Source organism: Antechinus flavipes, chromosome 5 (genome assembly GCF_016432865.1).
Source record: "Antechinus flavipes isolate AdamAnt ecotype Samford, QLD, Australia chromosome 5, AdamAnt_v2, whole genome shotgun sequence".
NCBI classification, from domain to species: Eukaryota; Metazoa; Chordata; class Mammalia; order Dasyuromorphia; family Dasyuridae; genus Antechinus; species Antechinus flavipes.
The window spans coordinates 196,028,235-196,053,979 of NC_067402.1; the positions used below are offsets into that span (position 1 = coordinate 196,028,235).

The following is a 25,745-nucleotide window of genomic DNA, read 5'->3' on the forward strand; positions in this document are numbered from 1 at the left end:
GATTTTTTCAGGTGTAATCAAGCTAGTTGCTACTGCTATGACCTCTCTCTGCTTTTTGAGTCTGCTGGATGCCAGTTCTGCCCAATGTCAACAAGAGTTGACAACCATCTTTCCCTGTACCCGGCTCAGAAGAATAACAAGATCATGCTATTAAAAGCTCAAAGGGATCTTTGAGATCATTTAGTCTGGGTTTTTAAACTTACAATCCCTTTTCACCAGAGAAATTTTCCCATGACCCCAGGAATATAAATATGAAAAGTAGATATACAAATCAAACATTTACTGATGATAAATCACAATTTCACAACATTCAGTTATGAGACCCCATATGGGATCACAAACCACAGTTCAAGAAACTGGCATCTAATCTGACCTCTTCCCCCAATTAATCAGCAAGCATGTATTAAGCATTATTGTATATATATTAGATATACAAATTCAAAAATGAGACAGTGACTGTCCTCAAGAAACTTATATTCTACTAAGGAATATAATATGTCCATAGATAAGTACAGAATATTACTACATCTTCTTTAAACACATGATGAGAGGGAGAAGCATTAACAATGGAGGAATAAGGTCTCCTGAAGGAAGCAATGCTTGTGATGAACCTTGAAGGAGGCTAGAGATTCCAAGAGATAGAAATGAAGAGAACATTCCGGGTATGGGAAACAACTTGTAAAAAGGTGAAATGTGGACTTTCTTGGACCGGCAATAAAAAAGAAGCCAATTTGGTTATTGTATAACCACAGAACATTTGTGTAATTATCTTAGGAAAATGGGCTTTTATTTTACAGAGAAGAAATAATTTGCTCAAGGTCACACAGATCCAAATGTTCATCTTTTACCTCCAAATTCAGTGCTCTTTCCATTACACGACTGCCTCTCAAATCAAAATTCCTTTAGAGATGAAGACATCTCAAAGATACTAAGTATATCTAAAGAGACTCTTGTATACTCTATCAGTAATGAAACTGAAACTAGTTATCAAGATCAAGGTGAAGAGAATGGTTCCATTATACTCAGACTTCAGTTTTCAAAGGGCATTTCTTTTAATTCTCCATCAAAGGTTATGTATGTTTAGCAATCCCCAGACAGAAATATAATTATAGCCAAGCCTTCAAATAGAGTCAATCATTTTTTTACTCTCTTGGCCACAGGCAGCTCCCCATTTCCAAGGGACAACATCACATGCTACAAATAATGTTGGGTTTTGTGGTTTAAACCAAACAAAAACAGACCCATGTCACAGCATATATAGCAAAGATAGAAAGATGGATCCCCACCCATCTCATAACCTATGGTTCATTAACTCAGATGTTCCTTGAGTAGAGATGTCCCTGATTTTCTGGTGAGGAATGTTTTCTTTTTTTGAAGCTTTGAGACCTTCAGAAAAGTGAGGTGGGGTAAAGAAGGAGTGAGGAAGGAAGATAAATGAGAATGCGTGGTATAATTGAAAGAACAATAGACTTCTAATCAGAAGCTCTGGGTTAAAATTCTGGCTTTGTCACGAACTTGCTGCAAGATGAGCAAACAACTTTACTAACTGAGCATTCATGTTTCTATCCTTAATATATCAAATGCTCTCTAAGGCTAGAAGGAGCCCCCAGATCCCAAGTCCTTGAGCTGAGAGAAAGAATCATTAAATCCTGAAGCAAGGGAGGGGCTACTATGCAAAATATGGGCCTTCATTTCCCTACTTTGGGAGTCCCAACCCAGCTTACTGCAGAAAACAGATTGTGTTAAAGAGGAATACATGTCTACAGCAGCCAGCCAGCTTGAAGAGAATGTTAAGTGAGATTTAGTTATAAATTCTGATCAACTAGTTAAGAACATCTGCTTTAATACAATGGCTCACTGAGAAAAACTATCAAGGAGAAACATGGGGCTAGAAAGGTCTGAGGTCATTCCAGCTATTTGCTAGCATGTAGGATTCTCAGGGCAGGACACTGAAAACAAGAAAGGTCCTGTGATTTTTCTCTTAAAGGTCTGCAGAGAAGGAAATGCAATAGCCTCATTCTAAGCATTTCACAGAAATTTAGAATCATAGAATCTTAGTATTTGAAGGGGCTCCAGAGATCATGTCCAGAGATCACACACACACATACACACATATACACACATACATTTACACTCACCCACAGAGCCATTCATATATACATATATCTATATATAGACATACATAGAGAAATTTGCATACATAACTACACACACACACACATATATAGATATAGATATAGTCCATTTCCTATCCAGGGCTGGGATATAGCCACTGATTGAAGCTCCAAAGAAATGGGAAGAGAAAATGAAAGCAATAAGAGTTTACATTCCAGATACTGTGCCAATTCTTTTTTTTTAAATTAATTTCTTATGAGTATGAACTACTACATAGAATTCCCAATCCATCTATTTTTGTCCATTTGCATTTTTTATTTCCTTTACAGGTTAATTATACACTATTTCAAAGTCTGATTCTTTTTGTACAGCAAAATAACTGTATGGACATATATACATTTATTGTATTTAACATATACTGTAACATATTTAACATATATATTGGTCAACCTGCCATCTGGGGGAGGGGGTGAGGGGAAGGAGGGGAAAAATTGGAACAAAAAGTTTGGCAATTGTCAATGCTGAAAAATTACCCATATGTATATCTTGTAAATAAAAAGCTATATATATATAAAAAAGAATGTTAGGACCAAAAAAAAATTAATTTATTTTATAAAAAAACAGAATTTTTAAAAAAAGAGAAAAGAGAAACAAAACAAAACAAAACAAGAACATCGTCAAGTACCCACCAGATCATCAGGGAGTATTCAAAATGTATATCAATAAATTACTAGTTCAAGAAAATATATATAAGAGTAGAAGAAATTATATTCACGAGTGTCCACTTTTTCTTTGCTTCTTATAATAACCTTTGCTTAGGTTATTCTTTTGTTTTCTGCTATGTACTTTTTAAAACTTTGTTCTTTTTTCCCTTTTTGCCTCCTCACCTCCTTCAAGCAGGCTATTAACACAGATATATGTTATATAAATATATAGATATATGCATATACATATGTATATACACACACAAACATAGATATACACATATATATTCACATCCACCCACACAGCCATTCATATTTACATCTATCTATATATAGATATACATATAACAATCTGCATACATATCTACATATACTCAGACATACACACACACATATATATATACATATATATGTATGTGTATCTCTATATATAATACCTATATATAAACATGCATCTAAAACAATATTAGCAATGGCTGATATATAATATAGATTTTGCTATTGAATCTTTAAGTTTGACTTTGTTTAAGGTCAATGATTATTAGCCATATTTTTTTTCTAATAAATTCTACTTCTTTTGTAATGTTTGTGTATATCTCTTCTTTCCTGTGCCTATTAATTCTTCAGCTTTAATTCGGTTCCTTAACATATCTTACAATTACTTAACTTCCTCCCATTCGTGGATTGCTCCCTTATCTTTTTCTACCACCCTTTGCTTTCTCCTCCACCCATTACCCCTTTATTTCTTTATAAATTTTGGAAAGTATTATGTCCTTCATGGTATACATTGTGTTGCCTATTTAACATATTCTCGATGTGAGTACAAGCCCTCTCCCCCACAATGCCTCTGCATTCTCCCTCTGCACCTCATTTGTATAACATAATTACAATTTTTACTTTTTTTCTAGATGGTTTTGCTTTTTAGATTCAGATCATACTCAACTCTACCCCGATCTTTCTTTTGAGTTTCCCAATTGCTGGTGTCAATCTTAAACATATAGTATACATTTCCATGTAAAAAACAAACAATTTGTCCATGTTAAATTTCTTGAAATTGATCTTTGATATTGGCTCTTATATCTTAAATCTTCTTTTGAGTTTGAATTGAGTTGAAAGAAAGTTCTGAAAATCTGCAAGTTCATTGAATGTCCATTATTTTTTATTCCACATTATGGACAATTTTGCTGAATATGATATTTTTGGCCACAGCCTGGTAATTCTTTTGATTGCCACTCTTTTATTGTGGCTGCTGCTAAGTCCTGTACAATTCTAATTGTAGCTCTAATATATTTTAAAAGCTTTTTTTCCTTGTTTCTTGCAGAATTTTCTGTTCAATCTGGAGGTTGTGAAATTTGACAATAATATTCCTATGTGTTTCCCACAAAGGATCTCTCAGAGGTGGTGGTGATCGGTGGATTTTTTTCTGTTTCTATTTTCCTCTCCTGTTTTATCATTCTGGGACAATTTTCTTCTGGATCATTTCTTGCATTGCTGTGTCAGAGTTCTTTTTTAAAATTAAAGCTTTCAGATATCTAATTATTTTTTTATTTTCTCTTCTGGAAATGTTTTCCAAATCTGTTGTTTTTCTTATAAGATGTTTGACATTCTGTTCTTTTTTTTTTTTCACTCTTTATATTCCGTTTCATTATTTCTTGGTCCCTTATAGCTTCACTGGTTGTCCCTTGTCCAGTTGAAATTTTCAAAGAGTTATTTTCATCTTTAAAACTATATCTCCTTTTCTAATTGGTTAACTTTTCCCTCCATAATCTCTTGTTTTTCTCGAATGGTTTTTATTTATTTTAATTTAGTTTTTAGTTTTCCCTCAGTGTCTCTCGTTTGATTCTTAAAATCTTTTTTGAGTTCTATAAATTCTCTCTGGGCAAGAAGTCATTTAACATCACTCTTTGGGGTAGAAGAAGCTTTTTTTTACTTCAGTGTTTTCCACTGAAGATGAACTCCAGTCTTCCCTGTTTCCATAGTAAGTTTCTATGGTTGGGTTCTTTCTTCTTTGTCAGTTTATTTTTTTATGAGAAGTATTAGTGTAAGTTCCTCTAATTTTGGAATTAGATGGTGCTTCTAGCTTTTCCCCTCTGACCTGGAACCCCAAACCAAGAGCTCTGTCCTCCTACAAGAGTCCACAGAAAGCAGCATACCTAACCCACTGCTTCTGGACTCACTGGGTTTACTAGTTCCTTCTCACTCAGGTTCATGTCCCAGCACCACAACTGGACCTGGCATTCCTAATCAACTCAGGTTCCTCAGTTTTCCCAGACTCACATCTCAGACTCCACACATTGTCCGGGAGTGAAAATTTCTGTGGTTCCTGCTGAGGCTCCAGCCAAACCCCATTAGCCCCAAGAGTCCCCATTTGGTGTTTCTGGGAAGCTAATCTGGACTTTACAGGCCAGATTAGTTTGCACTTCACAAGCCCCCTGTCCTGGGGGCTTTCTTCAGATCTCCTTGGGTTGTACCAAGAGGATCCCTGTCCTATCCTAAATCTTTTTGATTTTTCACCAGTTCATCTTCACTCTGAAGTGCAAATTTGTTCTGTTTGTGAGGGAAATCTGGAAAGCTTGAAATTTACAGCCATTTTCTCAGAATCCTCCACCAACTCTTTACAAATATTAATCTCATTTAATCCTCACAACTTTACAAAGTAGGTGCTGCTATTATTCCCATTTTATAATTGAGGAAACGGAGGCAAACAGAGACAGAATGACTTGACCATGCTGGATTTGAACTCAGGTTTCCTTGACTACAAGTCCAATACTCAATGCTATGCCACCTACATGCCTCCATGATGGATATAGAACAGCCTGTTTTGTTTTAAAACACAATTTATTGTTACAAAGTTTTTCTTTAGTTACATTGAAACCTGCTCTCCTCTATCTCCCATTTATCATTTCTAGTACTGCCCTTTGGGACAAAGCAGAAGAATTCTAATTCCTTCTTCCAGTGATCACCCTTCAAATATATGAAGGTAATGATCCAGTCTGTTATGTCTTCGCTTTTTTCCATTAATGTTGCCTAAATTCTTCCAAGTGTAATTTTAAGCCTAAATTTCTCCTATTGTAATTTCAAGCTATACTTTGGTTGATGCTTTTTACTTTCCTGGTCATTGAAATGTCCCAGCTGCCTTAGACTAATTGAGATTATAGAGGATTTTAGAATTTCTGCCACAAGCTCTGACACAAAGGAAAGATATAGTGAAGGATGCTAGAAAGTTGTCCTTTTTATGATACCTACCTGGGGATCCTTGAGGCGAAACAAGTCTGGTTTCAGGTAATAAATGATCCCTTCATAGGCCCCAGGAAGGGTGACCCCTCGAATTAGCAAAATGATCAACATCAAATAGGGGAATGTGGCTGTGAAATAAACCACCTGGAGAGGAAGGAGGAAATGATCATTCCTTGATCTGGGTCACAGGTTCACAGAATTCTAGAACTGGTAGTATCTTTTCTGAGGCCATTTTGTTTACTCAAAGTCAAAAATTGACAAACACAAAAATACTTGTAGAGGGTTTTTTTTGTGGTGGAAAAAAAATTGGAAATCAAGGGGATGGCCATCAATTTGGTAATACCTGACCGAATTGTGATATATAATTGTGATGGAATATTCTTGTGCTATAAGAATGAACTGGTGCAAATTGAAGTGAGCAGAATCAGAATATTATACCTAGTAAGAGCAACATTGTATGATAGTCATCTGTGAATGCTTTAGCTATTATGATCAATAAAATGATACAAGATGATTCTGAAGGATATAATGAAAAATGCTTTCTACCTCCTGAAAAAAGAACTGATTGGAGTCTGAATGCAGATTTTTCTTAGGGTTTTTGTGTTTTCTTTTTCAACATGGCTAATATGAAAATATGTTTTGCATAACTGCACATGCATAACCTATATCAAATTACTTGCATTCTTAAGAGAGGAGAGAGGAAGAGAATTTGAAACTCAAAACTTTTTTAAAAGAATGTTTTTAAAAATTGTGTTTAGATATAACAGAGAAATTTTAATGAAACAAAAATATATTGGGGGAAGAAATTGTGAAACACTTCAAATCAGGGCTTGGTTTATCATTTTGCTGATTGTCTAGATTTAAAAATAATAGAGAAAATATTAATGTAAATGAAACTTTAAAATATAAAATGTGCACTTCCCCCCCCCCTTGCTGGAAAGCCATTTATTAAATATTAAGCAAGTACACCCTTGCCTAACTGCTAGAAATGTGCTAGAAAGAATGCCAACTTGGAATCAGGAGAGCTAGATTTAAGTTTTAGCTCTATCACTTGGTGTTTAAATATATCATTTTTCACTGAGCCTCAATTTCCATATCCATATATTTGAAAAAATAATACTTGCCCTATTTCACAACAGGTTATATCCTTTGCAAAACATAAAATGCTATAGTAGCATGAGTTGCTATTACTGTATACTATAACTAATATCCAACACCATTGGTAATCCATAATAACTAAGTTGGGGAAACTGGAGCTTTGTCCCATTTAGAGAATTGGGCACTGGTGATTCATAGAAACAATGGATCTTAGCATAGTTAGCAAGAATAATTCAGCAAATAGAGCAAAAATTCTGCAAAATGAGAAGCTTCCCTGTGGATCTCTTTCATCTAGCCTCATCCTGCAATTTAGTACAACCCAGTTCCTACCTTCCTAAACCTGGCTGAGATCTCCCTAGAAATGTCCTCATAGTATCCCAGGACTCTCCAGTTACAACTGAATTTGCCTTGAAAAGTGAATTTAAAGGCCTATTTCATTGCAACTCAAAAAAAAGTTAAGTGAATGTTAAAAATAAATGATAAATTTATCTTTTTAAAGGTGTATTTTATGTGGCTTATATGGAAAAAGGGAATTCTGTGAAGTCTGGTTTGGGTGCCAAAATTGCTAGTTACAGTCCTATGAGAGCTTAAAATAGATCATCATAGAAACATGGATAAATCTGGTCTATCTTCTGTCTCTTTGTTGACCTCCTGCCAGCTTCATCTGTGAATGCTCTTAGAAGGATGTGGCTTATTTAGGTCTCATGTCAAGGTTTCTATGAGCTCATTTCACCCCTGGTGCTTTTTAAATATTTTACAAGGCAATCATGCTTGTAATCTTCCACTGTCATCCTCTGTAGGTTTTTACAAATGAATTTGGATTCTAAGTTGGTATTGGCTTTGGCTGCCATCACTCCCTTTGCTTAAGGTGGGGGGAACATGAAGTTTCCAGACTCTTTCTGTCTCCTTATTATAAGTCATCTCTTTATCCTGATTAATCTTTTGCTGGAAGTGATGCTAATCAAGGTCAATATATTTGTCTTTTTTTTTAATTTTGTACTTTGGGCATTGATAGCTTCTTTGAATAGGTCAGGCTGAAACTTCCGGAGTTGTATTCATTTTCTCATCTTTTATTCTAATTTCATGATGATTTTTACATATTAATTTATGTTTAATGTAATCACAGAGTCAGAGGTAGAAAGCCAGAAGGATTCTTAGATGCTATCTAGTTCAACCCCTTTATTTTACAGATAAGAAAACTGAAGACCAGGAACTTAAGTGACTTGCCCAGTCTCACAGTTAGAAAGCATCGTGGGTAGAGCACTGGGTTTAGAATAAGAAAGTCTCCAGTTCAAATCCAGCCTTAGCACTTGAGGCTTTAACTCTTGAAAAGCTTGTTCAGGCTCATTTAACTCCAAGAAACCAGCCCAAAATTTGAATCTAGATCTTCTGATTTAATTTAATTCCATTATTGTAGCATTACCAAAACATTCTGACTCCCCTACTATTCTGATTCTCAGGAAGACCTGGTCCCACCCATTCTTTGCAGGTGAAACCCATTCTGATTGATATATCTTAAAGACATGTGAGCAGCACTAGACATATGGGATTTTTTCTCACCCATTTCAGTGAATCTCATTCTATGGATCACAGCTGCCAAGGTAAGGCTCTGGCAGTTGGTAGGTAAAGAGAATCTTCATCATCAAATGCTTGGGTGAGACAATTAACTTGTTTACCTCAGTTTCTTCAACTTCAAATGAGGATAATAATAGCACCAATCTCATAGGATTTTAATAAGAATCAAATGAGATAATATTTGTAAAATTCTTAGCATAATGGCTGACATAGTAGATGCTACGTAAATACTACAGAAATGATAGCTATTATTGGTAGTAGCATCAGAGGCAAGACTTGAATCCATATCCTATGGCTCTAAAGCCAAAGTTCTTTCTGCTGTACCACGCTTCCTTAATTGATGATCTAACAATGTCCAGATAGCTGATATGATTCTCACTTTAGTAACTATTTCCTGTCCATTAAAATGATTTTTTTTTGCAATGTTCTTTAGTGCAAATGTTTTCTCCATAATCTTGGACAGATCTTGCAATACCACATCCTCCCAAGAATCAGACCTATAGGTTACCCAGAGACATGGTGGACACAAATAGATTTTAGCACATTTCAATGATGATCTACATTCAAGAAGAGCTAGAATGGCTATCACTGGAGAAATGAATGATTAGAAAAACCATTGGGATAGCCACTTAGCAAAAGTAAGGGACAGATGAACAGAAGATTGTTTCACTGGTAGTCATGATAAAGAAAAGAAAGAAAGAAAGAAAGAAAGAAAGAAAGAAAGAAGAAAGAAAGAAAGAAAGAAAGAAAGAAAGAAAGAAAGAAAAGAAAGAAAGAAAGAAAGAAAAAGAAAGAAAGAAAGAAGAAAGAAAGAAAGAAAGAAAGAAAGAAAGAAAGAAAGAAAGAAAGAAAGAGAGACACACACATATTATATATCTATAAACGCAGATATATAATATATTATATGTGTGCATATATATGTGGGTATGTTCATATTATTGCATTTTTTTGAGGAAGACCTTTATTACTCTCAGTACATCTTCTGCGTGATATCTATGGGAGAATATAGGCAAAGATCACAAGGAATAAAAAATTATGGATGAGTTTTGAGCTAGACCAGTGAAGTGAATGGAAAGCTAAGTGGTACTGTGGTTAGAGTATTGTGCCTAGAGTCAGGAAGACTTATCTTTGTGAGTTCAAATGTGGTCTTGGGCACTTATTGGCTTTGGCTGCCATCACTCCCTTTGCTTAAGGTGGGGGGAACATGAAGTTTCCAGACTCTTTCTGTCTCCTTATTATAAGTCATCTCTTTATCCTGATTAATCTTTTGCTGGAAGTGATGCTAATCAAGGTCAATATATTTGTCTTTTTTTTTTTAATTTTGTACTTTGGGCATTGATAGCTTCTTTGAATAGGTCAGGCTGAAACTTCCGGAGTTGTATTCATTTTCTCATCTTTTATTCTAATTTCATGATGATTTTTACATATTAATTTATGTTTAATGTAATCACAGAGTCAGAGGTAGAAAGCCAGAAGGATTCTTAGATGCTATCTAGTTCAACCCCTTTATTTTACAGATAAGAAAACTGAAGACCAGGAACTTAAGTGACTTGCCCAGTCTCACAGTTAGAAAGCATCGTGGGTAGAGCACTGGGTTTAGAATAAGAAAGTCTCCAGTTCAAATCCAGCCTTAGCACTTGAGGCTTTAACTCTTGAAAAGCTTGTTCAGGCTCATTTAACTCCAAGAAACCAGCCCAAAATTTGAATCTAGATCTTCTGATTTAATTTAATTCCATTATTGTAGCATTACCAAAACATTCTGACTCCCCTACTATTCTGATTCTCAGGAAGACCTGGTCCCACCCATTCTTTGCAGGTGAAACCCATTCTGATTGATATATCTTAAAGACATGTGAGCAGCACTAGACATATGGGATTTTTTCTCACCCATTTCAGTGAATCTCATTCTATGGATCACAGCTGCCAAGGTAAGGCTCTGGCAGTTGGTAGGTAAAGAGAATCTTCATCATCAAATGCTTGGGTGAGACAATTAACTTGTTTACCTCAGTTTCTTCAACTTCAAATGAGGATAATAATAGCACCAATCTCATAGGATTTTAATAAGAATCAAATGAGATAATATTTGTAAAATTCTTAGCATAATGGCTGACATAGTAGATGCTACGTAAATACTACAGAAATGATAGCTATTATTGGTAGTAGCATCAGAGGCAAGACTTGAATCCATATCCTATGGCTCTAAAGCCAAAGTTCTTTCTGCTGTACCACGCTTCCTTAATTGATGATCTAACAATGTCCAGATAGCTGATATGATTCTCACTTTAGTAACTATTTCCTGTCCATTAAAATGATTTTTTTTTGCAATGTTCTTTAGTGCAAATGTTTTCTCCATAATCTTGGACAGATCTTGCAATACCACATCCTCCCAAGAATCAGACCTATAGGTTACCCAGAGACATGGTGGACACAAATAGATTTTAGCACATTTCAATGATGATCTACATTCAAGAAGAGCTAGAATGGCTATCACTGGAGAAATGAATGATTAGAAAAACCATTGGGATAGCCACTTAGCAAAAGTAAGGGACAGATGAACAGAAGATTGTTTCACTGGTAGTCATGATAAAGAAAAGAAAGAAAGAAAGAAAGAAAGAAAGAAAGAAAGAAGAAAGAAAGAAAGAAAGAAAGAAAGAAAGAAAGAAAGAAAAGAAAGAAAGAAAGAAAGAAAAAGAAAGAAAGAAAGAAGAAAGAAAGAAAGAAAGAAAGAAAGAAAGAAAGAAAGAAAGAAAGAAAGAGAGACACACACATATTATATATCTATAAACGCAGATATATAATATATTATATGTGTGCATATATATGTGGGTATGTTCATATTATTGCATTTTTTTGAGGAAGACCTTTATTACTCTCAGTACATCTTCTGCGTGATATCTATGGGAGAATATAGGCAAAGATCACAAGGAATAAAAAATTATGGATGAGTTTTGAGCTAGACCAGTGAAGTGAATGGAAAGCTAAGTGGTACTGTGGTTAGAGTATTGTGCCTAGAGTCAGGAAGACTTATCTTTGTGAGTTCAAATGTGGTCTTGGGCACTTATTAGCTGTGTAAATCTGGGCAAGTCACTTAATGTTTCTTGCCTCAGTTTCCTCATCTACAAAATGAAGTAGAGAAGGAAATGACAAACTATTTCAGCATCTTTGCCAAAAAAAACCTAATATTGAGTCACAAAGAATTGGACACAACTGAACAAATAGAGGTGATGTTCACATTAATTCATAGATCTCATACTCAATGGAATATTGAAAAAGTAATCACAATGTAAGAGCTGAATGAGACCTGAGAAATTACATAGTCCAGCCTTTCACTTTGCTGCTACCAAAAAAATGTTAAGAATCCTAGACTACAGATTCTCTAAGTCTCTTCCAGCTCTAAGTTTTGTGAACTTGAGGCTTTAACTCCTGAAAAGCTTGTTCAGGCTCATTTAACTCCAAGAAACCAGCCCAAAATTTGAATCTAGATCTTCTGATTTAATTTAATTTCATTATTGTAGCATTACCAAAACATTCTGACTCCCCTACTATTCTGATTCTCAGGCAGACCTGGTCCCACCCATTCTTTGCAGGTGAAACCCATTCTGATATATCTTAAAGACATGTGAGCAGCACTAGACATATGGGATTTTTTCTCATCCATTTCAGGGAATCTCATTCTCTGGATCATAGCTGCCAAGGTAAGGCTCTGGCAGTTGGTAGGTAAAGAGAATCTCCATCATCAAACGCTTCAATGCCTGCTTTTAACACTCTAATATCACCACTCTTTCTAGCTCAGCTGTTCCCAAGATGCCCCTGATTAGGCTGGGACTTTCCCAGAAACAGATCAGGCATTTGCCCAGTGAGCTGTGAGGGTATTTTCACTTTCTGTACTTTTCCAGGGCTGGCAGGGAGGCAACATTGGTGGCCTGAGCCTCTGGAAGCTGTCTAGTGGTCTGTCATCCTAAGGCTTTGCCCATGTGGGTGCATACTGCTCCTGATTCAGTTCTGAAAACACAGAAGGGCTGGGGATGGGGAGCAGCTGTTTTTCCTATTTCATTGCATCCTCACAATAATGTTTAGAGTAAGTCCTATTATTAGCTCCACTTAAAGTTGAAGAAACTGAGGCAAATGGTTAATTGACTTGTTTTAGTTACACAGCTAGTAAATATCTGAGGATGGATTTGAACTCAGGATTTCCTAACTCCAGATTCAGTGTTCTATCTATGGGAGGAAGGAGATCCTGACTTAAAACAGTTTTTACTCCTCCCTCAATTCTTTGTCTTTTGTTGTGGGAGGAAGATAAAGATATGGGGAAGGATGCCATAGAAAATCCTAATTTCTTATTGTTATATATATATATATATATATATATTACATTTTGCATATGCACTCCTCACAAAAACATTAATGTGATGCTATTTCTTCATTCTATTCCTTGTTTAGTTCTAAATTTTAAAAGCCTCTGAGAATGACCCCATTTTCTGTGTAGGTGTCCCTTCTTTTCAATACTTGTTTTTTTTAACATCCTGCCAATAAGAGAAGAGTGAATGGTGGCAGGGAGAAAGGAGTAAAGATCATGGTTTCTTACCTTTCCTGTGGTCTTAATTCCCTTCCAGATGCAGAAATAGCACACAATCCATGCAAGCAGGAGGCACAGGGCCAGCTCCCATCGCAGGGCCCCTAGGTCATGGATGCCCGTGGTGATGCCCAGAACTCTCTTCCTAACAGCCATCAGAAAAAAAATTGGGAAAGGTGAAAGTGATTCTGTCTACCTGACCTCTGACTTTTATGGCAGACCCCCCCAGCTCTGGTACCCTCCCACCCTCCCACAGTCATTCTGGGCATTAAGGGACCTAAGAGATCTTTCATTCCTGCCACCTTATTGGATGGATGAGAACACCAAAGCCTAGTGAGTGACTAACCTAAAGTCATACAATACATAATATCAGAGACCCAGGTCCTAAGTTCTTGTCTGGTACTTTCAATCACACCATATACTGCCTGTTCAGTCTGGAGTGGAGGGAATGGGGTGGAGTGTGTGAATGGGGGAGAAGAGGTGTGAACACGTGTCAAGAAAAAGGCACAAGAATTCTTTAACTTCCCCCTCTTCCCCTTTTCTACCTCCCAGAACAAACATCTGGATTCTTTGAGTGACATATGGAGAGAAGGTCCCAAACTACCTACTCCCAGAACTCGATGACTGGAGAGGTGCTATTGTCAGATAACTCTGGATTACTTGAGCCTGAACAATTCAGAAAATCCACACAGTGTTCTGCAAAAGACAAAAAATGTAAATGATATAGTTACATAATCATTAAATTGAACCTGAAAAAAAGATTTTAGAGATTAGCTAGTCCAACCCCATTTTATAGAAGGGAAAACTTATCTTTGTAGAGATCTCTTAGCTAAGGATGAGATGGGGCAAATATTTCCTCCTGCCTCTCATTATTGCTCTAGTACCTTTGAGTCCCCACTCTCAAGTCCTCCAACAGAAATCAGCCCAGGAATAACATCCAAGCCTACTATTTCTTAAAGCACCTAATCTTGGCTTCCTAGATTATGTCAATGGAGTCTGTTTGACCTCTCCTGTGATCTGCTTCAGGCCTGTCCTTGGGGAACCTCTTGGCTTATTATTTTCTTTAAATATTTGAAAGATCTTTCATGTGGAAGAGGTTTTAGGCTTGTTTTGCTTGACTCTAGAAGGCAGAGATAGAAGCAATGGGTACAGGTTGCAAAAAGGCCATTTAGACTTAGTTAGGTGGAGGAGGGAGACAAGAAGGGGGAATAAGCAAACTTCTTAATTAATTATTAGAGCTTCCCTAAAATGGAATGGGTTGTCTTAGAAGGCAAAGATCCACAGGCAGAAATTGGATTACCCCTTGTTGGGGATGTTATAGAAGGCATTCTTTTTCAGTTAGAATTTGGACTGAATGACCTGTGTTTCCCTTTCCAGTACTGTTATTTTTGTGACCACTTATTTTTTCAACTCATCGATACAATACATAATTATAGTCTAGTCTTCTAAAATGTTGTCTCCCCATTCTCCCAACTTCTGAACTTCAGCAAACTTGATCATTCTACACTGGGTGAAGAAGGGAAGGGTCACTAGTCCTATTTTACAAGTGATAAGATTGAGGCTCAGAAACACCAAATAATAATGAACCAGTCAATAGAACCAGGACCATAACAAAGTTCTTCTGGCTCCACTCCTAATAACCTCTCCATCATGCCATGTCATTCCACTAGCATCTTAAAGGACTAAGAGATACCCAACTCCTGTACCCTAGATTTCCCAAGACTGTCCTACGTTTGGGATCCAGAGGCTCAATACAAAGAATACAGCCTTCTCCAAGATGGCCTAATACATACCTGTATTCCAGAAATTGGTACAAGTTGTCCAAGGCAGCTGTGAGGTGAAAGAGCTGAACAGGTAGAAGAGAGCCCAGGCAAGGATAATGATGTAGTAGACATTTAGATAGGCTTCAATGACTACAGAAGCAACACCAATACCTGCCACAATCAGGGAATTGGGGAGGAAGAGTAGAGAGATACCCATCATTGTCAGGAAATATATAAACATATCTCCCTTCTCTGTATAGCAGAATACTAGTAGGAATCAAAAAAAAAAAAAAAAAGACAGATACAATATTGGCAAATCGCATTTCTATTTAAGTTTTACTCCGTACTTTATGCAAAAATATCATCTGTATTAAAAAAAAAAAAGGAGAAAACTGAGGCTCAGATAGGGGAATTAACCTAGGAAAAGGAAGCCATAGAGTCAAATCCAGGTTCCTTGAATTTAAAACCAATATTCTTTCCATTATAACACATGGCTTGCCATAGCCCCTGCCTTTAAATAAGTTATGAACTTACAATCCCAAATAAACAATATATGACCACAGATGAGGTTGAAACAAAAAAAAATTAACAATAATCATTGACATGTATATTGAATTTTGCAAAAATTAACTCCATACAAAGTGCTTTACCAAATTAACTCCTTGAATCTCACAATTCTGTGAAAGTAAATATTACTAATATTATACCCATTTTATAGATAAGGAAATTAAGATTGGAGGTAGAATTCAAAATCAGATCTCCTGAATCCAAGTCCATTGTTACATGGTAACCATTTGCAAATGACATTAACAAATATGCAAATAGATCATGTAAGTATTCACATTTTATTTATTTCAACCAATGTTTAATTCTAGGATATAAAGTGCTTCCTTGGTTTCACAACAGTATCAAAGCATAAAACAAAGAACATTGTTCCCATAGAGGAAGGTGAAGAAGACTTGAGTGAAACTCAGTTTGTAGGTGAGACTATAAAGTGTACTCCCTTACCATGACCATAACTCATGTGGACAATCCAGTACTTTTAGAGCAATCAGCATAGGTTTCCTGGAAACTTTAATTATGGCATCAGGAGTGAATATTAACTCAAGGGATTGTTTAATGTTTGTTCTTACACAAAAGTAAAAGTAAACATGTACTTGAGAGGTTATTCCATTTTCAACTCCCTGACTATCTTTTCTGATTGACCTGGATTCCCTCCCTTCAAGAAGAAAGACTTTTCTTGAATTCTGCTTTAAATTGGACTTCTGGTCCTCTGGTGAAACTGGGGCCTATTAATACAAATAAGATGCAAATACCATTTACATCAGAGGGACCAGGTGAGTTTTGACCCAAGATTGACCACATATGAAGTGGGAGAAAAGAGACTTGAAGAAAATTGGAATCATGGAAAAAGAGAGAATGGATGGCTGAAGTCTGGGTGGTCCATGGGGAAAGTGAAGGTATCCCAGGCTAAAAAGATTTTCAATGCACATGCATACATGTACACCTATGGACAAAAATCTTTTTATCCTCTTGGATACATGCTCACCCTTAGGAACATCCTGTTCTGAGGCATTCAGAATTTGATCAAACAAAGGGAGTAAAAGGGGGTGGGGGGGGAAGTGAGTGTGAGCAAAGCTATGAGCTTCTGTGTGTGTCCGTCCATGGTTGTGTACTTCTGAACCCTCACTATGGACATTAGTGCCCTTGGCAGGATATCAACCCTGTAAACAGAACATGAGAGGGAAGTATTCACCTGGGTTTTTTCCCTGCCTGCTTAGAAGGGAGGGAGGAAAGGGCTGGACTGAGTATTTGAAGGGACGCTGAAGATGTTTGTGTGAAGGGATGAGGATGAGAGGTGCATCTGTATCTTTGAGACACTTGAGAAGCAAAAGTATGTCATCACTTCTCTTTCTATCTTCAATCTTTCCCTGTTGACTAGTGCTTTCCTTCCTGGCTGCCTGCAAACAAGCCTAAGCCACCTAATCTGTGTGGTTGTTGAGTCATTTCATTCATGTCCAACTCTCCATGACGCCATTTGGGGCTTTCTTGGCAAAGATATTGGGACAATTTGCCATTTCCTTCTGCAGTTCATTTTACAGATGAGGAAATTGAAGCACGTAGGGTTAAAAGATTTGCTCAGGGTCACACAGCTCCTAAAGGTCTGAGGTCACATTTGAACTCAGGCCCTCCTCACTTCCAGACTGGTATTCTATTCATGGCACCCTTCCCCCTTACTTAAGAAGTCTTTATTTGATCCTACCATCCCTGGTTTTTGTCCTTTATCTCTAGTCTTTTTATCAGGTATACCTTTTGAAGAAAAAAAAAGTCTCCTATACTAGGTGATTCCTATTTATTTATTCTCACTTCTATAATTTCTACAACATTGTAGAAATTTTAGAGGCATCTAGGCGTATTGGACGTGGAGTCAAGATCTAAGCTCAAATCTGACCTAGATGTATGACCTTGAGCAAGCCCCTTGACACCTATCTGCCTCAGTTGCTTTATTTATTAACTGAGGATAGCAATAGTACCTACCTTCTATAGGTGCTAAGGCAGGGAGATCTGTCATTTAAAACTGAATTAAGACTTTTGGAACACCTTGTATGTATGGTCTTCTTCTCCATTAGAATGTGAGCTCCTTAAAAGCAGAAACTGTTGGGGTTTTTTTCATCTCTATTTCTAGTGCTTACATAGTGCTTTTTACACACAGTGGAAATTTAATAAATGCTTTTTTATTCATTCAATGGAGAACATAATTTTCTGGCACTAGAGATAGTTGCATTTATGATAAGTCATTAAAATGTTCCTTTGTGGGCTATAAAATTGTGCATACCCTTTGATCCATCAGTGTCACTACTGGATCTGTATCCCAAAGAGATCATAAAAGATGGGAAAGGATCCATATGTGCAAAAATGTTTGAAGCAGCAAAGAACAGGAAAATGAGTGGATGCCCATCAATTGGGGAATGGCTGAATAAGTTATGGTATATGAATATGATGGGATACTATTGTTCTAATTATGTGACCTGATGAGCAGGCTGATTTCAGAAAAGCCTGGAAAGACTATCATGAACTGATGCTAAGTGAAATGAACAGAAACAGGAGACCACTGTATCTAGCAACAGCAAGATTATGTGAGGATCAGCTTAGCTCTTCTCAGCAATGTGGTGGTCTAAAACAATACCAATATGGGTGGAAACTGCCATCAGCATTTGGATGGAAAATTATGGAAGTGAATGCAGATTAAAGCACACTATTTTCACCTTTTTGTTTGTTTCTTTGATTTTTCTTTCTCTTGGTTTTTTCCCTTTTTGATCTGATTTTTCTTTCATAACATGGCAAATATGGAAATATGTTTAAAATGATTGTACACCTATAATCCATATCAGATTGCTTACTGCCTTGGGAAGAAGAAAGATAAAAGAAAGAGGAAGGAATTTTGAAATTCAAAATCTTACAAAAAATGAATGTTGACAATTACTTTACATATAATTGGAAAAATAAAATACTACTGAGAAAAAAATACCCCTTTGTTCCATTTTGTATGTTATGGAGACAGCATGTTATAGTAGAAAGAAGATTTGGATTCCAAGCCTGGTTTTGCACTTTCTCACTCTAAATCCTCTTGGGGATTTTATTGCACCCTGGACATCTGCTTATCTTACATATCCTTAATTGAAACTCTCATTGTCTCTATGGTGGGCACATTAAGGCTAGAAAAGCAGGGTTGGAATGCCCCACAAGACATTTGCCATTTCCTTCTCCAGCTTACTTTACAGATGAGGAAACTGAGGCAAATAAGAGGAAAAGGCTTAGTCAGGGTCACTCAGCCACGGTCAAATTTGTATCCCAAGCACTGCCACTTGGAGAAACCCTTCTCCACTTTGAAAGAACAAAAGCCCCAAAGAAAATAATACATCTCTCTCCTTTCTTTTCAAAGGATATGTGTATATACATATATACATACATCTATGCAAGCATGTGTATAAGTATGTATGTACATATGTATTATCAGATTTCTTGGATGCACTGGTTTGTTTTGCAGAATTATTTGTTTTCCTACTTTCTCTTTATCTTTGTTCAAGAAAGAAGAGATATATTTGGAAATATGGCTGGTATAAAAACAAGTGATAACAATATTTTTTAAAAATAAAATCCACCTGCTCTTCAGGCAGATTGTTTAAGAAAGAGAATATGGCCAGATTTCTTTCAGACTCCATTAATTGACCCATCATGATCCCAGGGAGACATTTAGGCAGAGTATGAGAAGAAGGGGAGCAGGGACCACATCTTAAAGCGTGGTGGACATTCAGTAAACCTATCCTTTCATGTATATTGAGCAGTGAGCAGGACGAAAGGTCGAAAGAGAATGGGGGAAACTGTAAAAAGAGAGGACAGAAGAACTAAAGAAGAGATGAGAAGAAAGGTGGTAAAGTAGCAGGAGAAGCTGGTACTCACCCTCAAATAGAGGACAGATCTTTTTCCAGGCTGTTATGCTGCCCTGGCTGGTATATTGACCCAATGCTGTCTCCAGGAAGAAAACTGGGATACCACAAGTGAAGAAGAAGATGAAATAAGGGATAAAAAAGGCACCTGTGGAAGGAAAAAAGAGCCAAAAGTTCGGGCAATATTGCCTTCTATAGCTTTTTTTCACCCCTCTCCTTCCCTCATGTCTTTTTTCCATATCAATACCTTCCCATCTTGCTCTTGCTCTTCCTCCTCCCCCATACACATAAGCCACCAGCCCTCGTCTGTATTAATCATTGAGACAGAGGTCCCCTTAGAAAGGATTTTCTGCTCATGGGAAGAAATCCTGGAGTACCATGGACTTCAAGTAGGCATGAATTTGGTATAGGCTTGTAAATCCAAACCATCAAATCAATCATCATAAAGCTAGACCAAAGAAACATCGGGCAAATATTAATTAGTCTATTAACAAGAACTTATTAATCATTTTCTATGTTCAAGGCACTACATTAGGTAACAGAGACACAAAGACAAAAGTGAACTAATCCCTCCCCGAAGGAGTTTATAATCTACCGGTGTAATTATAGAAAAGTATCTACAAAATTGATACAAGACAATTTAGGGAAAAGGTTACTGCCTTGCAGCTGGAGGAGAGGCTTCCTGTGGAGATAGTCCTTGAGCTGAGTCTTAGGGATTCTAAGAGGCAAGCATAAGGAAAGAGTACATTTCAGGGGTGGGATAAATCACCATTTCAGGAGATGGATTAAGAACTGAGATTTTAGATCAATCTTAAGCACTGAATGAACAGGACCCACATCTATTAATGAGATTTCTGAGCATTCTAGGCACCAGAATTGATCTAAACAAGACTAAGACTTTCTTTAGACCACTGTTTTTGTTTTCCACAAAGATAAGATGAATTATTTTAAAGTAAACATAATGCTAATAAAACCATCAGGTTAAGGAAATTTAAATAGCTTTAAGGTAAGAGAGTTTGTAAGACCCAGGAGGGTAGAAGACAGTGTCCATCTCCTCTCCACCACTCACCCACCCCAAAGGATGGGTGCCCTGCAAAATAACTTATAAGTTTTATACTTTTAAATACAGCAAAGACCGGATCCCCCGAAGACAGGCATTTAGACATTTGCCTAGATAGATATTTAGAGGTAGGTGAGACAGCTATAACTACCTCTGACAGACTGTGGAACATAAGTTGAGAGTTGTTTTTTGGATTTTTTTTTAAATAAAACTCATCTGCTCTTCAAGCAGAGAGTTTAAGGAAGAGAATATGGCCAGATTTCTTGCAGACTCCATTAACTAGCCCATCAAAGCTCCAGGGAGACATTTAGGCTGAGTATGAGAAGAAGGGGAGCAGGAACTGTACCTAAGAGCATTGTGGACGTTCAATAAACCTCTCCTTTCATGTACAGAGGCAATGAGCAGGACGAAAAGTCGAAAGTTGGGAGAGGGTTTTGGATAGGCAGATGTGTATAGGGGAAAGATGTGTATAGATTAGGTGGGAGTACTAAGGTTGGCACAAGGACACTATTCATTCTCTTTCTCTCTCTCTCATTCTCTTTCTCTGTCTCTCTGTCTCTGTCTCTATCTCTCTCTCCCTCCTTCTCTGTCTCTCTCTCTCTGTGTCTGTCTGTCTCTCTCTCTCTCTCTCTCTCTCTCTCTCTCTCTCTCTCTCTCTCTCTCTCTCTCTCTCTCTCCCCTTAAGCACAAATATGAAAATATAGCCATTTGATTCTACTGAACCAACTCCAGGAGCTTCTCATTACTTCTAGGATAAAACAGAAATTTCTCTGTTGAGCTTCTGGAACTCTTTGCAATCTGGGCTACAATCTATCTTTCCAGCCTCAGTGGATGCTAGTTTCTCCTGCACTCTGTGATACCATGGATTAACCTCTTTATTCCTCAAGCACCCCACCTCTCAGCTTCTGTATCTTTGTAATGGCCATCACACATGCCTGGAATGACCTCCTTCCTTGCTTTTATCACAGGATCCCTCTTATTCCTCAGGCATCGACTTATCCATCAAGTATTTCCTTCTCTCCCAATAGCTAGTGTTCTCTCTTCTAAACCATATTATAGCTAACTACTTTAAGTAGGCTTGTATTTATTACTTCATATTTTTAGTGCACAGATTTAATATATGTGAACTAATCTCCCTCAATTGAATATAAGTTCCATATGGGAAGAGATTGTTTCATATTTTATACTTGTATCCCCAATACCCAACACAGTTCCTAGCAGAGGGCAGACACTTAATAAATCATTGATTGGTTCACTGGTTGATTCCCTCTACCATGCACTCTTCACTGCAACAGTAACACCCTGGGCAATCAGAAGCTTTCTCTTCCTTTACCTCCCCCTCTTCCACATTCTTCTTCCTTTTCTACTCCCCTCCCCCCCAAAAAAAATAGGAAATATAAGAAAAGTGAAAGATAGGAGTAATTATAGTTTAGTGAAAATGCTCTAAAAAGGCTAAGAAACCTTGACTTCTTCATAACATTGAGCAAGTAGTTTCACTTATCTGGGTCTGTTTCCTTATCTTTTCTATAAATTAGGGTCCTAGGTGAACTCATAAGGCTTAGAACTGGAAGGGACTTCAGACATTATTTGGTATAGTCCTCTCTTTTCAGATGAGCAAACCAAAGGCTATTCAGTAATTTGCCTAGTATAACATGGATAGTAAGGATCAGGAGCACCTGACTAGCATAGTGGATAGAATGCAAAATCTGAAGTCAGGAAAACTTTCTGAGTTCAAATCTGACTTTAGTTTAAAAAGCAAAGGTTGAAAATTATTTTTACATGTAATTGAGGGGGGGGAATAAAATGTTATTTTTTTAAATGTCTGGCCTCAGATACTTACTAGCATCAGGGCAAGCCATTTAACCCAGTTTGCCTCAGTTTCCTTATCTGTAAAATGAGCTAGAAAAGGAAATGGCAAACAACTTCAGTATCTTTGCAAGTAAAATTTAAATGGGGTTACAGAGAGTCAGATTCAATTGAAATGACTGAACAAGAAATAAATAATAGAGAGGATTTGAATTTAAGACCTCTAATTCTGAATCCAGATTATTCCTATGGTTCTTTTCCGTGTTAAATCAATTTATGAATCTATTAATTCAAGAAAGTCTCCATTCTTTTTGACCTCTGATCCCATTTTCTTAATCTCTGTCTCCCCTCTCATGTGGTCTTGATGGGGATATATATGTTTTTCAAAGCAAAAGTATTTACTAAAATGAAGTAGGAACAACAGTGTTACAAAACTCATAAAGTAAGAGTGCATGTTTTCACAAATACAGCATCAGTGGGAAGAATGGGCACAAGGAAACATGAAGCTAAGGCAATTTACATCTTGTTACTCCACTGATCTTTCTCTCCTCATGGTGTTCTCAACTTCCCCTTCTCGGGCGGATACAATGTCTCTCATAGGTGGGTCTTTAAGCTTAGCCTGATATATAACATAATAGCTGATGTCCAACAAAAGTTACTCCTCCTTGTAGTTCTTCAAGAGAAAATAGACTTTCCTTCTGGGATTTCTTTTGGGAATGGTTTGGTGATTCAAATTCTGTCACCTCCTACCACTATCTCTACCTCCAAATCTCTGACCCTACTTTGTATTTCCATTTTTACTTTTTTAGAGGCATCAAGAGTCAAGTAGGTACAGAGGGTCACTTAGCTGTGAGAGGAGGACATCAGGGAAGTCACATCAGGTTTTCAAAACAACATTTCTCATGGATTTCCCACCCTCACCTCGCCTACCTCACAGTGAACTCACCACCTCCATTCTTATAGCAAAGATATGGGAACCTCCAAACATTGCCTAAGCCAATGATCTCTCCAGCCACCGACAACACAAATTCCATCTTATTAGTCCATTGGCCACGATCTCCGATATTCTCCTCCTCCTCCTCTTTCTCTTCTCCTTCAGGGCCCCAAGAAACCACTGGGGGACCATCCTCCTGGATCACCACTTTACCATCCATTGCACTAGAACAATGCCGAGGAAATAGGAGAGAGGAAGAAGCTACAAAGCCTGAGAGGAGAAAGAAAAGACAATTTTAAATTTTTTTTGAGGATAGAATCTATGCCATTTTGTCTGTATCCCCAGCATCTAGGATTGTGATTTCCATATAGAGGTTATAACTCACTGTGTGACCTTGAATGTGACTTTTCCCTTCTCTGGGGACCTCAGTTTTCTCATCTGTAAGATGAGGGGGTTGGATTAAGTCATCTCTAATGTCCCTTCCAGCACATATGTTCTGGGATTCTATAATAACTATCTGTTGAATTTAAGTAACTAGCTTCAACTCTCCCCCTCAACAGCATTTGCTCTGTTCCTATCTTGGGAGGTTCTACAGAACTTTTATCCTCAAGCATCCAAAGCATCTAGTAATTACTGCCATAGTTGACTCTTACTATCCGAGGGGGATCAGTAAGGGGCCAGCACTGTTCCCACTTTCCGGAAGGAGAAGTTGAGGTCCAGAGAGCAGCTTGCTCATGTCACACAGCATATCAAGGACAGATAAGGATTAGGAAGTAAGGCTCTCCATTCTCAACCATGGACTCTGATTTCTGCCAACACCTTTCACCAACACTAGCTTTCCCTTGCTTAGCTCCCTGGCTGGAAAAAGGATCAAATGATTCCGTGGGTGATGAGAGGTCAAAGAGCAGGAAGGGCAGAGGTGACTACACCCCTCCACCCCCACCAGCCGTGTGCTCATTCTCATGCCAAGGTTAACGATTTTTCACAGGGTAAACAGGGGAGCCATCTTAGTCTGGGCATCTGATTGGGAGGAGAGAAGAAGGTGGAGCCCATAGACAAAGCCAGAAGAGAAGGTTGGGGGAAGGGGAGAGGTGAAGAATTAGGATGAAGCCATCAAAGAATCAGGGAACATAAGGGGTAAAAGGGATCTGAGAAGTCCTCCAGTCCAACCCTACCTGAGCGAGAGTCCCCTCTACAGCATGCCAGACAAATGGTCCGCCAGCCTCCACTTGAAGAACCCCACAGTCTTGTGGAAGAGGGGTTAAACTTGTTTTGTCCTGATGAATCTCAGGAGGGAGAAAGATGGCTTTCGAAGAAATGTCACGTTCTGTTTCACCCATCCCTGTGCCTTCCCCGGTCCCCCCACTGTGTTGGAGAAGGGGAAGAAAGTTGGGGGGCAGAGTGGAAGTCTTCACCCAGAAGGGCATCCTACTATGATGTGACTGGCCCGCAGGACAGGACCACCTACCCACAGCAAGAAGAACAAATCACCCAAATACCATGCAGTTTTCCAGGGGGGTCTTTGGGGTCATTGCTGCTCCCTTTCCCTTTCTTCTTAGAGTAAGCATGTTATCTGCCTGAGCCTCAAGAATAATTGCCCACAAATCTCTAGAGTCATATCATTCTGCTGCATCATGGTGAAAAATACCCTGCTTCTGCAACCAGAATTCCTGAATTCAGGTCCTGGTCTTCAGAGTGATATGGGCAAATTACTGAATCTATCTAAGCCTTAGTGTCTTGTCTGTAAAATGGAAATAATTATACTTGCTCTATAATTTCACAAGGTTCTTGCAAGAAAAACATTTCATAAATCCAAAACCACCAAAGAAAGGTGAAGTTATAATTGTTATCATTGACATTGCTCCATCAGATCATGGAGCACTTAAAGTGGGGTGAGAGGCTTTTGTTAAAGTGTCATAATTTTGTGCCTAAAATTCAATTTCTCAGTCTAAGCAAAAGGAAATCTTTACCAAGTAGAGATAGATACACATAGATATAAATATAAATATATACATATATAGAGATACAGATAGATATTAATATAGATGTATACTTACATCTATATTTAGATCTATCTGTATCTATTAATACATACATACATATATGTATGTATATATGTATATGTATGTGTGTATATATATATATATACATACATATATATATACACACACACATACATAAACTTCTATCCTTCAGTTATTCCTGCTATCCTCCTTCCAACCAAAGAGAAGGGAGAACAATTCCTACTTTTTCTTTTTGTTGCACCCTCCCCTCCACAACCATCTGGGGGTGGTAGAAAAATCAAAGAGAGCATGTCTATAAAATGGTCTGTGCTTCTCTAAGGCTCTGGACTAGTAAATACAAGGGATTCTTTTTATTAGGGAAGAATCTGCTTGTTTGTCGGTCTCTTTAGCCCAGGCAACAGCCCAAGT

General features: G+C 37.5%; 1 protein-coding gene across 1 annotated transcript in view; it reads right to left on the reverse strand.

Annotated features, from left to right (window-relative positions):
• SLC6A12 (solute carrier family 6 member 12) overlaps window positions 1-25,334 on the reverse strand; it is a 39,709-nt gene extending 14,375 nt beyond the window's left edge. Inside the window, exons 1-7 of the mRNA XM_052001040.1 lie at window positions 24,489-25,334; window positions 23,326-23,583; window positions 19,527-19,661; window positions 15,096-15,236; window positions 13,911-13,998; window positions 13,315-13,447; window positions 6,066-6,200 (exon numbers count right to left, since the gene is read on the reverse strand). Coding sequence (XP_051857000.1) covers window positions 6,066-6,200; window positions 13,315-13,447; window positions 13,911-13,998; window positions 15,096-15,236; window positions 19,527-19,661; window positions 23,326-23,533 — 840 coding nt within the window. The 5' untranslated portion in view covers window positions 23,534-23,583; window positions 24,489-25,334. The remainder of the gene's footprint in view (window positions 1-6,065; window positions 6,201-13,314; window positions 13,448-13,910; window positions 13,999-15,095; window positions 15,237-19,526; window positions 19,662-23,325; window positions 23,584-24,488) is intronic.
• Between the last annotated feature and the right edge of the window lie 411 nt (window positions 25,335-25,745).